This window comes from Arvicanthis niloticus, chromosome 22, assembly GCF_011762505.2.
Source record: "Arvicanthis niloticus isolate mArvNil1 chromosome 22, mArvNil1.pat.X, whole genome shotgun sequence".
NCBI lineage: Eukaryota > Metazoa > Chordata > Mammalia > Rodentia > Muridae > Arvicanthis > Arvicanthis niloticus.
The window spans coordinates 38,694,325-38,706,637 of NC_133429.1; the positions used below are offsets into that span (position 1 = coordinate 38,694,325).

The 12,313-nt window shown below is 45.5% G+C and overlaps 1 protein-coding gene across 9 annotated transcripts in view; it reads right to left on the reverse strand.

The window, feature by feature from the left end:
* Positions 1-12,313, reverse strand: part of Rab3ip (RAB3A interacting protein) — a 44,879-nt gene that overhangs the window by 20,223 nt on the left and 12,343 nt on the right. For 7 of the 9 annotated variants that reach the window (XM_076920285.1, XM_076920286.1, XM_076920279.1 and 4 more), the window contains 3 exons: positions 11,088-11,368; positions 9,221-9,479; positions 1,457-1,552 (listed from right to left, as the gene is read on the reverse strand). In XM_076920285.1, the coding sequence (XP_076776400.1) occupies positions 1,457-1,552; positions 9,221-9,479; positions 11,088-11,338 (606 nt within the window). In that variant the 5' untranslated portion in view covers positions 11,339-11,368. Of the gene's footprint in view, positions 1-1,456; positions 1,553-7,840; positions 7,895-9,220; positions 9,480-11,087; positions 11,369-12,313 lie in introns of those variants that run through there. The other 2 variants (XM_076920287.1, XM_076920284.1) reach the window with 2 other exon arrangements.

Here is a 12,313-nt window from a genome sequence, read left to right on the forward strand (position 1 = left end):
TGCACAGAAATACTTCTCCACCCCTTCGCCTACAGGCTGTATCTACCACGTACCTTTTGATTGGGAAATTTGGTTTGTTTACATTTAAAGTAATTAAAGGCTTACTCTCCTCATGTTGTACATTTGTCCTATAGCTTCCTTGTTCCTCTTTTCTCTAGTTCTCTTTTACTGTGGTTTGGGGGGGAGCATGGGTGTGTGTGTGTGTGTGTGTGTGTGTGTGTGTGTGTGTGCGCGCGCGCGCGCGCGCACATGCTGGCATGTTTTGATTCTTTCCTCTCCTCTGTGTATCTAATGTATGTTTCTTCAAACCAGACGTTCCCACGTTAGAACACTGTTTTTAACAGAGTGATGCCCACCTGCCTCCACTTACCACGCACTGTGTAACGGGTGTCAGAGCTCACTCTTTCCTTACTGTGTTTCCAGAACAAACGTCGGTGGTTGTAATCATTCAATATTTAATATGTAAATGTATTTCTAACCTACACATTAGTGTCACACTTTACATATAATTTATGTGTGTGACAGTAAATTTTTACCTTTTCTCCACTTAGCTGTTTTCACCTGAGGCTGTCGTGTGCTCACTTGTGATATCTGCTCTTAGACACATGTACAAATTTACAAACTTGGAAAATAGAACTACTCTTCTTTCCTAGTTAGTATCTGGGGGACGAACCTGTTTCATGTTTTATCACCCAGTATCCTGAGGATTTCTGTGATGGCGTTCTGGATCAGACTAACACGTTGGTGCACCTTCCAAGGCAGACGACACTAAGTCACCTCTGCCGTCAGGGGAGGCTGTGTTCATCAAAAGCCACCTTACAGTGAGTAAGACACTCCGCTCTTTCTTCAGACCCCAAACACGGTTCTTCAGCTTCTCAGGCTCAGCTGGCTTGCTAACCCCCCTTACAGCCCTGGGACGTGGGAACCTCCAGTGTCATCTGACCCAGTCCTTTAAAATACTGAGTATCTCGGTCTACCTCTGCCAGTCCTACACATGCTCCACTGGGCGTGTCTCTGTCCAAGCAGAGCTGGGTAGAAATTCTGGTCCTGAAGGCAAGCTGCAGGTGAAGATGGGCCACCTCATGTTCTTCAAATCACCTCACAGCAGTGAATGCACCTCAAGGGTTTGCAATCATAAAAGAAAATTAAAAATAAAAATAAAAATCCAAGTAGCCCTAAATAAAAGGTAAACTTTAACACTAAAGTTCCTGACCTTTCCCTTCATATAAACATTGTTAATTGCTGGCCACTGATGAGCTACAGTGGGCCTACCTCCCCTTACACTATTATAAATTACAGACTACATTTCCTTAAAGATTTTGTTCTCTGTCTTGCTCAGAGGTATTAGGAACACACATGAAGCTAGCCATATCCTTCTCAAGATGCCTTCACAAGCCAATTCTACCAACATATACAATGCGGATGTTGCTCTTGGCCACGATGTAAACAGACCAACCTCAAATAAACTAGCTGTGAGTTCTTCCAACTCCTGCCCAAGTTGATCTCGCACTTTCGAAAGTCTCTCACATTCTTCATCTTTTAACTTCAATTCCTATGAGAAATTGATAATTTTGTTTTAGATCTCTTCAGTCTGAAGTGAAATTGAATAGGTTATATAATAGTTAATAAAATTATAAAATGTTAATACCATCTCCTACATGTTATACTGAAAATGAATTACAACGAATTACAAACTCTAAAATTACAACTAAGCCAACATGTTACACTGTATTTCTTCCATAAAACATTCCAAGACTGTGAACAGAACGCATACAATCACTATTGCCCTTTAGCTTCTCTCTAAACATACTTATTTCCACCAAGCTTGTACCTCTTTCAATTTTGCTTATTAATGACAATGAAATTAATTAATTTCTAATGTTTATTTAAAGGGGAAGATGGCTTATATCAGTAAAGTCCCTGCCACAAAAGCACAAAGATCTGGGTCTGGACCCAGAACCCATGTAAGAAAGCCAAGCACAGCTGTGCACGCCTATAATCCCAGGTGAGGAGGCAGAGACAGGCAGATCCCCAGAACCCACGGCTAGCCAGCCTGCAAAATGGGTGAGCTCCAAGCTCAGTGAGAGACCCTGTTCCAACTCATAAGACATAAGGAGAGCAATTAAAGAGACACCCACTATTGATCTCTGATCTCCATACATTTGCATATGCGTGTACATTGGCATGCACGATGCACACACACACACACCCCACATACAAAATTATTTTATTAAAGCAGCAAACTGCTGGATTCTCTATGCTGCAGTTACCCGACGTTAACCTTTCAAACACAGATTTAAGGAGCTCGCTCACAGTCCCCGAGAATGTAGCAGTGAGTCATGCTGTGACTGGTGGCAGCTTAGGGTTTAAGCTCCCAAGAACAACTCCGAAAACCAAATATCCTAAGATATCAGAACGCAATGCTAGACGGTCTCATCAAGGCTTGGTAAAGAGAACCTCACAAGTCTCAGGATAAGAATGTATCCTCAATGATTGGTCACCAGAGGGAGAGACTCAGAAACACAACTCATCACAAATACCTCTAAATATGAGGACTCTAACTTTGGAGAAAACTGAACATATCTGAGAAAAACGGAGAAAGGCAGAAAGGTTTCCCAGGCCTCGCCTGTGGGTAAGCACAACCAACAGTTCCATCCTGTAGGCACCCAGGGGAGAGGAGGTGAGCACCCAGGGGAGAGGAGGTGAGCACCCAGGGGAGGGGAGGGGAGTACCCAGGGAAGGGGAGGGGAGCACCCAGGGGAGGGGAGGGGAGTACCCAGGGGAGGGGAGGGGAGCACCCAGGGGAGGGGAGGGGAGTACCCAGGGGAGGGGAGGGGAGCACCCAGGGGAGGGGAGCACCCAAGGGAGGGGAGGGGAGTACCCAGGGGAGGGGAGGGGAGCACCCAGGGTAGACAGAGGAGGTGAGCACCCAGGGGAGGGGAGGGGAGCACCTAGGGGAGGGGAGGGGAGTACCCAGGGGAGGGGAGTACCCAGGGGAGGGGAGGGGAGCACCCAGGGTAGACAGAGGAGGGGAGCACCCAGGGTAGACAGAGGAGGGGAGCACCCAGGGGAGGGGAGGGGAGTACCCAGGGGAGGGGAGGGAAGCACCTAGGGGAGGGGAGGGGAGGGGAGTACCCAGGGGAGGGGAGGGAAGCACCCAGGGTAGACAGAGGAGGGGAGCACCCAGGGTAGACAGAGGAGGTGAGCACCTAGGGGACGGGAGGGGAGTACCCAGGGTAGACAGAGGTGAGCACCCAGGGTAGACAGAGGTGAGCACCCAGGATAGACAGGAAGTGAGCACCCAGGGTAGACAGAGGAGGGGAGCACCCAGGGGAGGGGAGGGGAGCAATGCAGCTGTGAGACATGCAGGAAGCACAGTGAGAAGCCAATCTGAAGCAGCTGCACACTGCACCTTGGGCTGCATTACATCCTAGACATAAGCACATGAGCAGAGATGACAGGATGACAGGGATCCTTCGCAGGGCTGAGGACAGCCATCCCAGTGAGCACCAAAACGCTCCTATGGAACACCGAACGCAAACAGGAAGACAGAAGACTCCTGGTCCGCTCCCTGACAAATGGAGCCACATGTGTGCCCGTCACTCACTGAGACAGAACTCTAGACCAGCTGCTGACCACCTACCACAGCAGCGTGACTCTACTCAAGCACCAAAGGCCCTCAAGAGCTTGTGCTCTGCCTCTCAGAGTTGTCCAGTCTCCCTCCCACCCCCAGCCTGGTCCAATCCATCTGAACTCTTTCACCACAAATGACCTTTGTTTTGTCTGCTTCCAGGTGCAGCTCAGCGGAGCACAAATGAGGTGAGACGTGTACTGTACCCATGAGAGTGCTTTTAACATCTGCACTCTTCCTCATCAGTGCCCTGCACGGAACACGGTCATTCACTCTTCCCTCCTCCAACAAACGCTAACTTTATGTTAGTAAATCAGGCAATCGTCCTGGTGCCAGAGGACGAGCTGAGAGCAAATGCGTGGTCTTCACGACGTCCCAGTCTACTGAGGGTTGAAGAGCTCTCAGGCAGACTCACAAGAGCATCTGTAAGTAAGGACGGGTGTGTGTCAGAGAATTAAAGAGTACCAAACAGAAGGTGTATGTCTCTCAGTAGAGGATGAGGTGGAGGGTGGAACTAAAGAAAGACAGGTTGATGACCTGTTTGGAGCAGCCTTGAAAGGCAAAGTAAGAAACAGGACTTATCTTAAAGCCAAGGGGAATCACCAAAGAGAGAACAGAGTCACTGCAGCATTCTAATCCAGGAAGCAACCCTCAGGTTTCCCATTCAGAGTGCACCACTTGTATAGTGTGGCTAAGGTTTTGTTTTAAACCCCCTGGAGACACAGTAATTCCTCTGATGTTTTAGCCAGTGACATGGATTTAGAATGAGAATGTGAGAAGGAAGGTGAGGGACACCTAAGAGAACATCAGGGCTCTAGGACAAGCATCCTTCAACAGCACTAAGACTTCATCTCCTCTGTATTCTCAGAAGGGGTCTTGCTATGTGCCACAAGCTGGTCCCAGGACTCTCGGGGTCCAGAAGTCCATCTGCAGCTCAGCTCAGCCTCCTCCCAAAGTAGCTGGGGCCGCACACGCAGGACGGGCTGACACCTCAGACCCCTGCCCCGGTGCTAGAGACTGAAGCACCGAGCCTGGGCACACAGTGTAATCACTACTGCTCAGCTACATTTTGAAGCTAGCTGGACTCCGTAACTTTTCATCTACTACACACTTCATATACACAGCAAGAACAATGCTGTTAGTGAAACGTGACTCAGTGCTGCTTTCCTTCTTAGGGCTGCTGTTCTTGAGAATTCCTTTAGGCTGACAGAGAACAGGTTCTTATCCTGTCAGTCTGGGTTTCCATTTCATTACCTCATTACAGGGAGACACTTTTGAAAGTATTTCACCTAGTAATTAAAATCAACAATAAAGCACTCAACTAGGATAGCCTGGGCAGCACTGATGAAGCATAAGAAGGCCTCTCAACTGTCCTGTTGCTGTCTTCCTGGTAACTATGTTAAAAACCATGTCAACTTCAGAGATGTTGGGGGAGACAGCACAGAGTCAGTGAGGCACACTTACATCTTTCCTGTCCAACTACTAAACATTTTTAATTGAGTGTGGGTTATTTTTTGAGACAAGGCCTCACTCTAGTTCAGAGTGGCCTGTAATTCACTATATAGTCCAGACTGACCTCAAATTCACAGCAATCCTCCTGCCTCAGGGTTCTGAGTGCTAAGATTACAGACATATACCACCAAACCCTGCCAAAGTAAACAAACACAGGGTCATGTCTAGTTTATTCCTGCACACTACACAGTCAAAAATACTTGTTAATGAAACAGCCTCGTAAATATTTATCTTTTTCTAGCTCCAACTATTATAGTAGGGTCATGCTAACTACATGGGGCATGATTCTTGAGTGATTCCCTCTGGCTGCAAGCTTTCCTGCCCACTCTACTTCCTAAGCAATTTCTTTCCTCAGGAAGAATAAAACCTGAAGGTAACACTTCACACCAGAAGGGCTCGAGTTCTTGGTGACTGTAACAATTAACAGAGAAGTCTGTGGGAAACGCCTATTTCTAGACTTCAATACAATCATCCTGTTTTAGCAGCTCTGGGATGAGATATGGAAATCCACATTTTAATAACGACATACTAAAGCCCTTACTCTGCCCGAGCTGATCCTCAGTAACAACCTGGGGAAGGCAGGCCGGACAACTGCAAAACCACACACTAACCCTGCCATCCCACAACTCAGTCCCACGCGTGGCTGCCTGTTCCAACACTGTGGCTTCACTGGTGGACCGAGGCTGTTCTGTATACGAGATTACAAAGCCCAATACAGAAGAACACAAAGCACTAATTACTTCATAGGAAAGTCTATCTACTATGTACCTCTGCTTCAGAGTACTGCATATATAAAAGATGAAACTCAAAGTTTCTAATACACTGTATTGCTCATAAGAAACTAGCAATAACCCTAGCTAGTATACTATGCATATGTGCCTATTCACACAACAGTATGCCTGCATGCCCATATACAAAATCCACTCGATCAACAGAATACAGCAAGAATATGTCACATGCTTTAGATACAATCATAAACAAAATGTACACTCTACCTTGTGAAGCTCAAGATAACTGACGTGTGTATGTGGGAAAGGAGGATTCAGAGAAGAGTTACCGGAGAAAGTGCATAAACCAGCAATGTAAAGGGGACCGCTTCCAGTTCTCATCAAGGAAGGGTAACAAGGCCCAACTTACCAGCATCTGATACAACTGAACACCTAGGACTAAGTACATGAAACAATTCTCAAGCCAGTGGGCACTTGTCAACACTGACAGTGATCACCCAGAGGTAGGAAGCAGGCGATGGGCGCCCTGGGTCATCCTGTGAGCAGACGAAGCATTGGGAAGTTTAAAACATGCGCTCAAGAAGCTCGAAGTAAGAGTGGACAACAAGCAAACAATTATTTAAAAGGTTCAGACTATGGACATGAAAACTACAGAGTCCAAAATAGGTTAGATACTGCAGACAGACAGAACAGCTCTGGGAACTAGGAGAAACTATCCATGGTGAAACCCAAACAGCAAAATTAAAAAAAAAAAAAAAAAATGAAAAAAGAATAGAACCCCACAGTCTAATGTACATATAATAGAAGTTCAAAAGCGGAGAATTAAAGACTTTTGAAACTGAAGCCAAGATGTCCAAAAGTTTATGAAGACAAAAAAATGTACAGAAGTATGTGTGTGCACATGCACACATGCACACATCCATGCATGCACACACACACACACCACACAGCCCTGAAGGGACAATCACAGAACTTGCAGATTCTCACTACACACAGAGCAGCAGACAGCAGGAGTGACCCTGACTTCCAGTGAGAGTGATGTGCCTGCCGGAAGATCACGAAGCAAAGCCTTCAATGCTCAGAGAGCATACATACATAAGCCTTTAAGTCTGAACCCAAGGAAAGAAAATACTACAGTAAAAAGGGGCATTTTCACATATAAAAGAAAGTAGTCACATCATATACAAACATGGTCATGGTACCCTTTAAATAGAAAACAATGCCGGTTAGAAATCTAGATATACATAAAACAAGAGAAACACTGGAAACAACAGCTATGTATAAAGCTCTTTAAAATAATCAAGCATTTAATGCAAAGTAAAAGTGTGCAGTGAGATTTAAAATATACAAGGAAGTGTATGAGGTTCACTGCCCAGAACCGGAAGTGAAGAGAAAACACACGTCTAAGATTCTCACGCTGTGTGCAGGCCGTGCTCCACTGCGGTAGAGGTGACCAGTTAAGGACTTCACTGTCAGCCGTAAACCACCCACTCAGTTAACTCAACAAAAAGTAGCCAGTGAACCAAAGTAAGACTGAAATGATCAAAAATGAATTAATACAAAAGGAGGAGTAAAACAGGAGACCAACTAGAACAGCGGAATACAGCGGTAAGACGGGAACGGAGACGGGAACGGGGCTAGCCAAATGTTAGGGATACTGCATTAAGTACAAACAGCCCAAGTACACCAGTTAAAGGCACATGTCAGCAAAAAGGATAAGAAGCAGGACTTACTTTAAACAGAAAAGTACTAACAAGTTAAAAGGATGGACATGAGGCAGCTAAGTTATCAGCAGACAAAAGGTCCATGGCATAATTCTGACGCGTAAGTTATCAGAATTCAGAAAACATTTCATATTCAACTTCCCCTCAAGACTTGAGTCCCACGTTGATATTAAAACTGTATTATACTCATCCTAATAAAGTTCAGTGCATGTACACGCTCAGCACAGCATAATCACTTCAGTTACCTCAGTACAGCTCCAAAAACGACAAACTACAGCTTTCCGAGATTCTCAATGGAGCTAGGAGATAAGCATGCAGGAACAAAAAACATAAATAAATGAAAAATCAGTAAGCATGTTCTTGAGAAACAGCCACGGTAGCTAGAGGGTGGACCCGTGCCTGAACGTCGTCAGGCATGAAAGAAATAGTGCGTGACATACCTCCTCAATGTTAAAATACAGATTAGGATTGGACCACACTGGCAAACGTATGTGCATGGAATCATTCATAAATGGCACTTCTGCTCTCTGTGGGGTCAGCAGTCCCTCTTTTACTCTTAATATTGATAATCTGTCAGTCTTGCCAGAGGTTTGTCAGTTTTACTGATGTTTTAAAGAATCCATATTTGTGTTATTCCTTTTCCATTTCTCTTGCTGGCGTCACTGACTGCTCTCAGGCTATACCATTCCCAGTCTTCTGCTCACTGTGTCTGAACACTACTTTTATTTTTAGGCTGAAGTAACATTGTTCACTTCTGACTTTTCCTAGGCTAGAGAGAGGGTTCAACAGTTAAGAATGTTTGCTGTACAGTCGTGAGGGCCAGAGTCGATCCCAGCATACATGAACTGAGTCTAGCATCCTAGCATAAGTCTTTAACAGCCCAGCAGCTCCAGTGCAGAGAACACAGAAGGATCCGTGGTGCTTGAGACCTTCTAGCCTAAACAAGAAAACACATCCAAGGAGAGACCCTTCCTCAAAGGAGCAGACAGAGTGACAGAGGAAAACATCCCATGCTGTCTTCTGCCTCTGCACACACAACAGATGCACCATCCCCTCCCCCACACACACATAAATACATACATACATACATACATACATACATACATACGTTCCCTGTCTCCTAATGCTATAGAGTTCTCTCTGCAGCTCTGTTTTAGCTGGAGTAGAGGATAAAAAGACAAATTTGAAGACAAATAGAAATTATCAAGGAAAGAAAATTCTCCAAATAAAATACAGACAATGTTCACAATTAGCAGGAGAAAAACTGGCGACATTACTGTAACAGTTCCTCCAAGTAAAACGACCTAGACTAGTGGCCTTCTAGGAAGTTACTCCCAAGCCAATCACATGATTCAACCACGTGGAATACATGTGGGATTTAACCCATGAAACAGTGTTATGGACAAAGAAAGACACACAACAGTCAGTCCACAGCGTCAGAATCTCGTCCCTCCCGTTCTACTCCCAGGCAGAGCTTCTCTCTGCTCAGGTAATCTCGCAGACCCACAGACACTGCCCCCCAAGGCTGAGCACTGACGAGTAAGACAGGCTGTGAGGCTGCTCACAGCTGCCATCCCCGGCAGTCCCTTCTAACACTGTCTGGAAGGACAACATGGGTTTCTTACCCTCTGAGCTTTTGCAAGTTCTTCTTTTAACCTTTCATAGCCCTTCTCTCTAACTTCCAGAACAGATGGGCTTCGTAAACGGGACAGGCTATCCGTGCTCAACCCAAAGATGTCATCGTTGCCAGCAGAGGCCTCAGTGATGGTGGCACCCTGCAGAAACTCCCTCTCTGCATTACAGCTGTCCTTCCTTGAGGTGAACTTCGTGAGCCCTGCTGCCACCGCAGAGGCTACCGACGATGCTGGGTCCGGAACGTGAACGCTGTAAGGAGAGGAAGCTCAGAAGGCTTGCGGTGAACCAGCTCCAGTGACCTCTGCAATCTGTACCTCATTACAGCAGGTCCCCATACCTGGGACTTCAAGTGTTCAACAGCCACAAGGCTGATGGCTATCACTTACACTGCACACCACAGAAACACCAGCATCGCCACGGAAAGTGCTACTACTCTCTACTTCTCAAGGATGGGAGTCAAGGGTCGCAGCCTAAAGGCTAAGTCAGGTCTCTACCTGTTTTCCTAAGGCCCACAAGCCAGAAACAGATGACTGGAAATCAGTAACACTGAAGGACCTGTAGAACTTGTATGAAATTTCTGTGGCCACAAGTTTTATTGGAACAGCCGTACTTACACATTTACATGTGTCTGTCTGTGGCTGCTTTTACACCACCACAAAAATAATCAGGAGTTGGAACAAACTCTGTAAGGCCAGGGCTGGAGCGGTGGCTCGGTGGGTAAGAGCACCAGCTCTTCTTACACAGGACACAGCATCTGTGTGGTGGTCATCTGTGACTCAGTTCCAGGGGATGCGATGCCTTCTTCTTGCCTCCACAGGTACCACACACATGTGGTACACTAATATACATGCAAGCTAAACAACCATATACAAAACATAAAAGCAAATAAAATCTTAAAAAAAAAAAAAAACCAAAAACCAAACTCTATGGCCTGCTACCATAGAAGTAACTTCTATCTGTCTGTAATTAATGTCCCCTCTGAGGGTTACTGCCTCAGTCTGCTAAGCTAGGCCTAGTCCCAGAAGCTTCTAGTTTCCATACAATCTAAACCTAGGCCTAGAACGTTCCAGCCTCTGAGACTTTCTGCTGAATAAGCTCATCCTTGCTACTTCTTTCTGTACTCTGGCTGGCTGGTCAACTCAGCTGTCCTGGCTCAAAACTCTTCTCCATGCTAACTGACTCAATCTGACTTCTCTTGTCTACTCCTGAATGGCTCTGCTTGGCCTCAAACTAACTCTGGCAGTTTGTTCTAATCTTCGGGCTCCTTCTCATCCTCTGGCTTGTTCTGCCTTCAACTGTATCTAGCTAGCTCTCTCTGTAACCTGTCTCTATACAACTGTCCCAGTAAACCCGCCTCCTCTCTCCCTCTGCACTGCCCCCAAGTAGCTTCCCTTTCCTCTCTCTTCTCAGAGTTGGGCATATTCTATTCTGTCAAATCTTTCTCTGATTTGTCACTTTGTGGCCACTAAATTAGACATCACTTCCAAACACTGATGCTTCCTTCAACAAACTAACTTTACTCATTGTTTGGGATTAAAGGAGTGCACCTCCCAAGTACTGGGATTGAAGGTAAATGCTAGGGCTGACCCAACCACAACTAGAAACACACTTTTTCAGTCAGTAACACAATCTCGGGGTTCACAGTGTGATCATATACCCTGCAACAGGCTAAACCTAAAACATTTTGGGGTTTGGTCATCTGTGTAAACTTGCCAATTCCTGGTCTAAGGATTGAAATGCATCATTCTACACGGGCAAATTTATAGTATTACAATTTTCTAAAAAGAGTAATTTAAGACAAGCAAGCCAACTCTTAAAAATAACAAACCCAAAGTAAGTGAGCTGGTAATCTCCTACCTGATATTAGATGTTTCTGCACAGTTTAGATGTCTCGGGGATGAGTACACGGGTTGTGTAGGAAGATCAGAAAGATCTAAGGCATTGGCCTGGATGGGCGCAGCGCAGAACGTCGAAGGGTGCGGTCGGTAGATGACGCTCGGGGAGGTAGTCTGCTCTTGGGCTCCCGGGTCACACACACCAAGCAGGTCCGGAGAAGTGGGCGAAGCAAGGTTCACTTCATGGAAGCCTTCCAAGGGGTCGTTAGCCATAGCAAAGGCATCATCATAAGACAGCCTAAGCTAAACACAAAAGAGTATGGTTATTTGGGGGGAGTTACTTCAAAACGAAATCAAAATACATAAGCTGTAAAAGAATCCATATAAAGCAGAAGCTTACAATAAAATACAGTTAAAAAAACCAAACAACAACAAAAAAGGTCTAACTGTGTAACATTTACAAAGTGATCTCATGGTAAAATATTACACGGAAGTGATTTGGGAGAGATGTGGAAATGCAGAAATGTTGCCGCAGTTAGTACAATTGAAAGGCATGAGGAAGGAAGAAAAGCTTTCTTAATTTCATCTATATAATATATATTTCATCTATAATCTTGGTTAGAAACAGCAGAAAGGACAGTAAAGACAAGGACACACGCATTTAGGACAAGAGAGCCTTAGGTTCACCTAACTATTCCACCCCTCTGCGGCCACTTTGGACAAACCAGCGGTCTTTCATCTTGAAATAATTTCAAATTCCGTAAGAACTTCGGCTCCTATGAAACAGTGCCCATTATCTGGTGTTAACATTTCTGAGCCACCAAGAATGTTTCAAGCCATTGTATGTACACAGACACATGGACTTATACACAGCTAAGCCCAAGGACACTCTTCCAGCTAATCATAACATCATGATCAAACGCTAGGTGGTGACAGCTGATCAAAATCAGCACCACAGGCAATGATGCCCCACTCAGCATCACCGGCTGCTCCAAGACTCATCTTTACGGGTTGGGAACAGGATCCAGTCCCAGGCTATACGCTTCACTTCCCTACCCCAAATGACGGGACGGCCTAACTCTTCCCGTCGCCTGCCTGTGGTGAGCACTGAAGAAGACAGGTCCTTAAGGCACTCGAAAGCACCATGCTCCTGTGAAATACTTATTTCACAGCGTTAATGAACAAGTACACTTTGATTTCTACATCAGCAGAAAAATACTTTGTACAGCATTGTTTAATCATTTTACA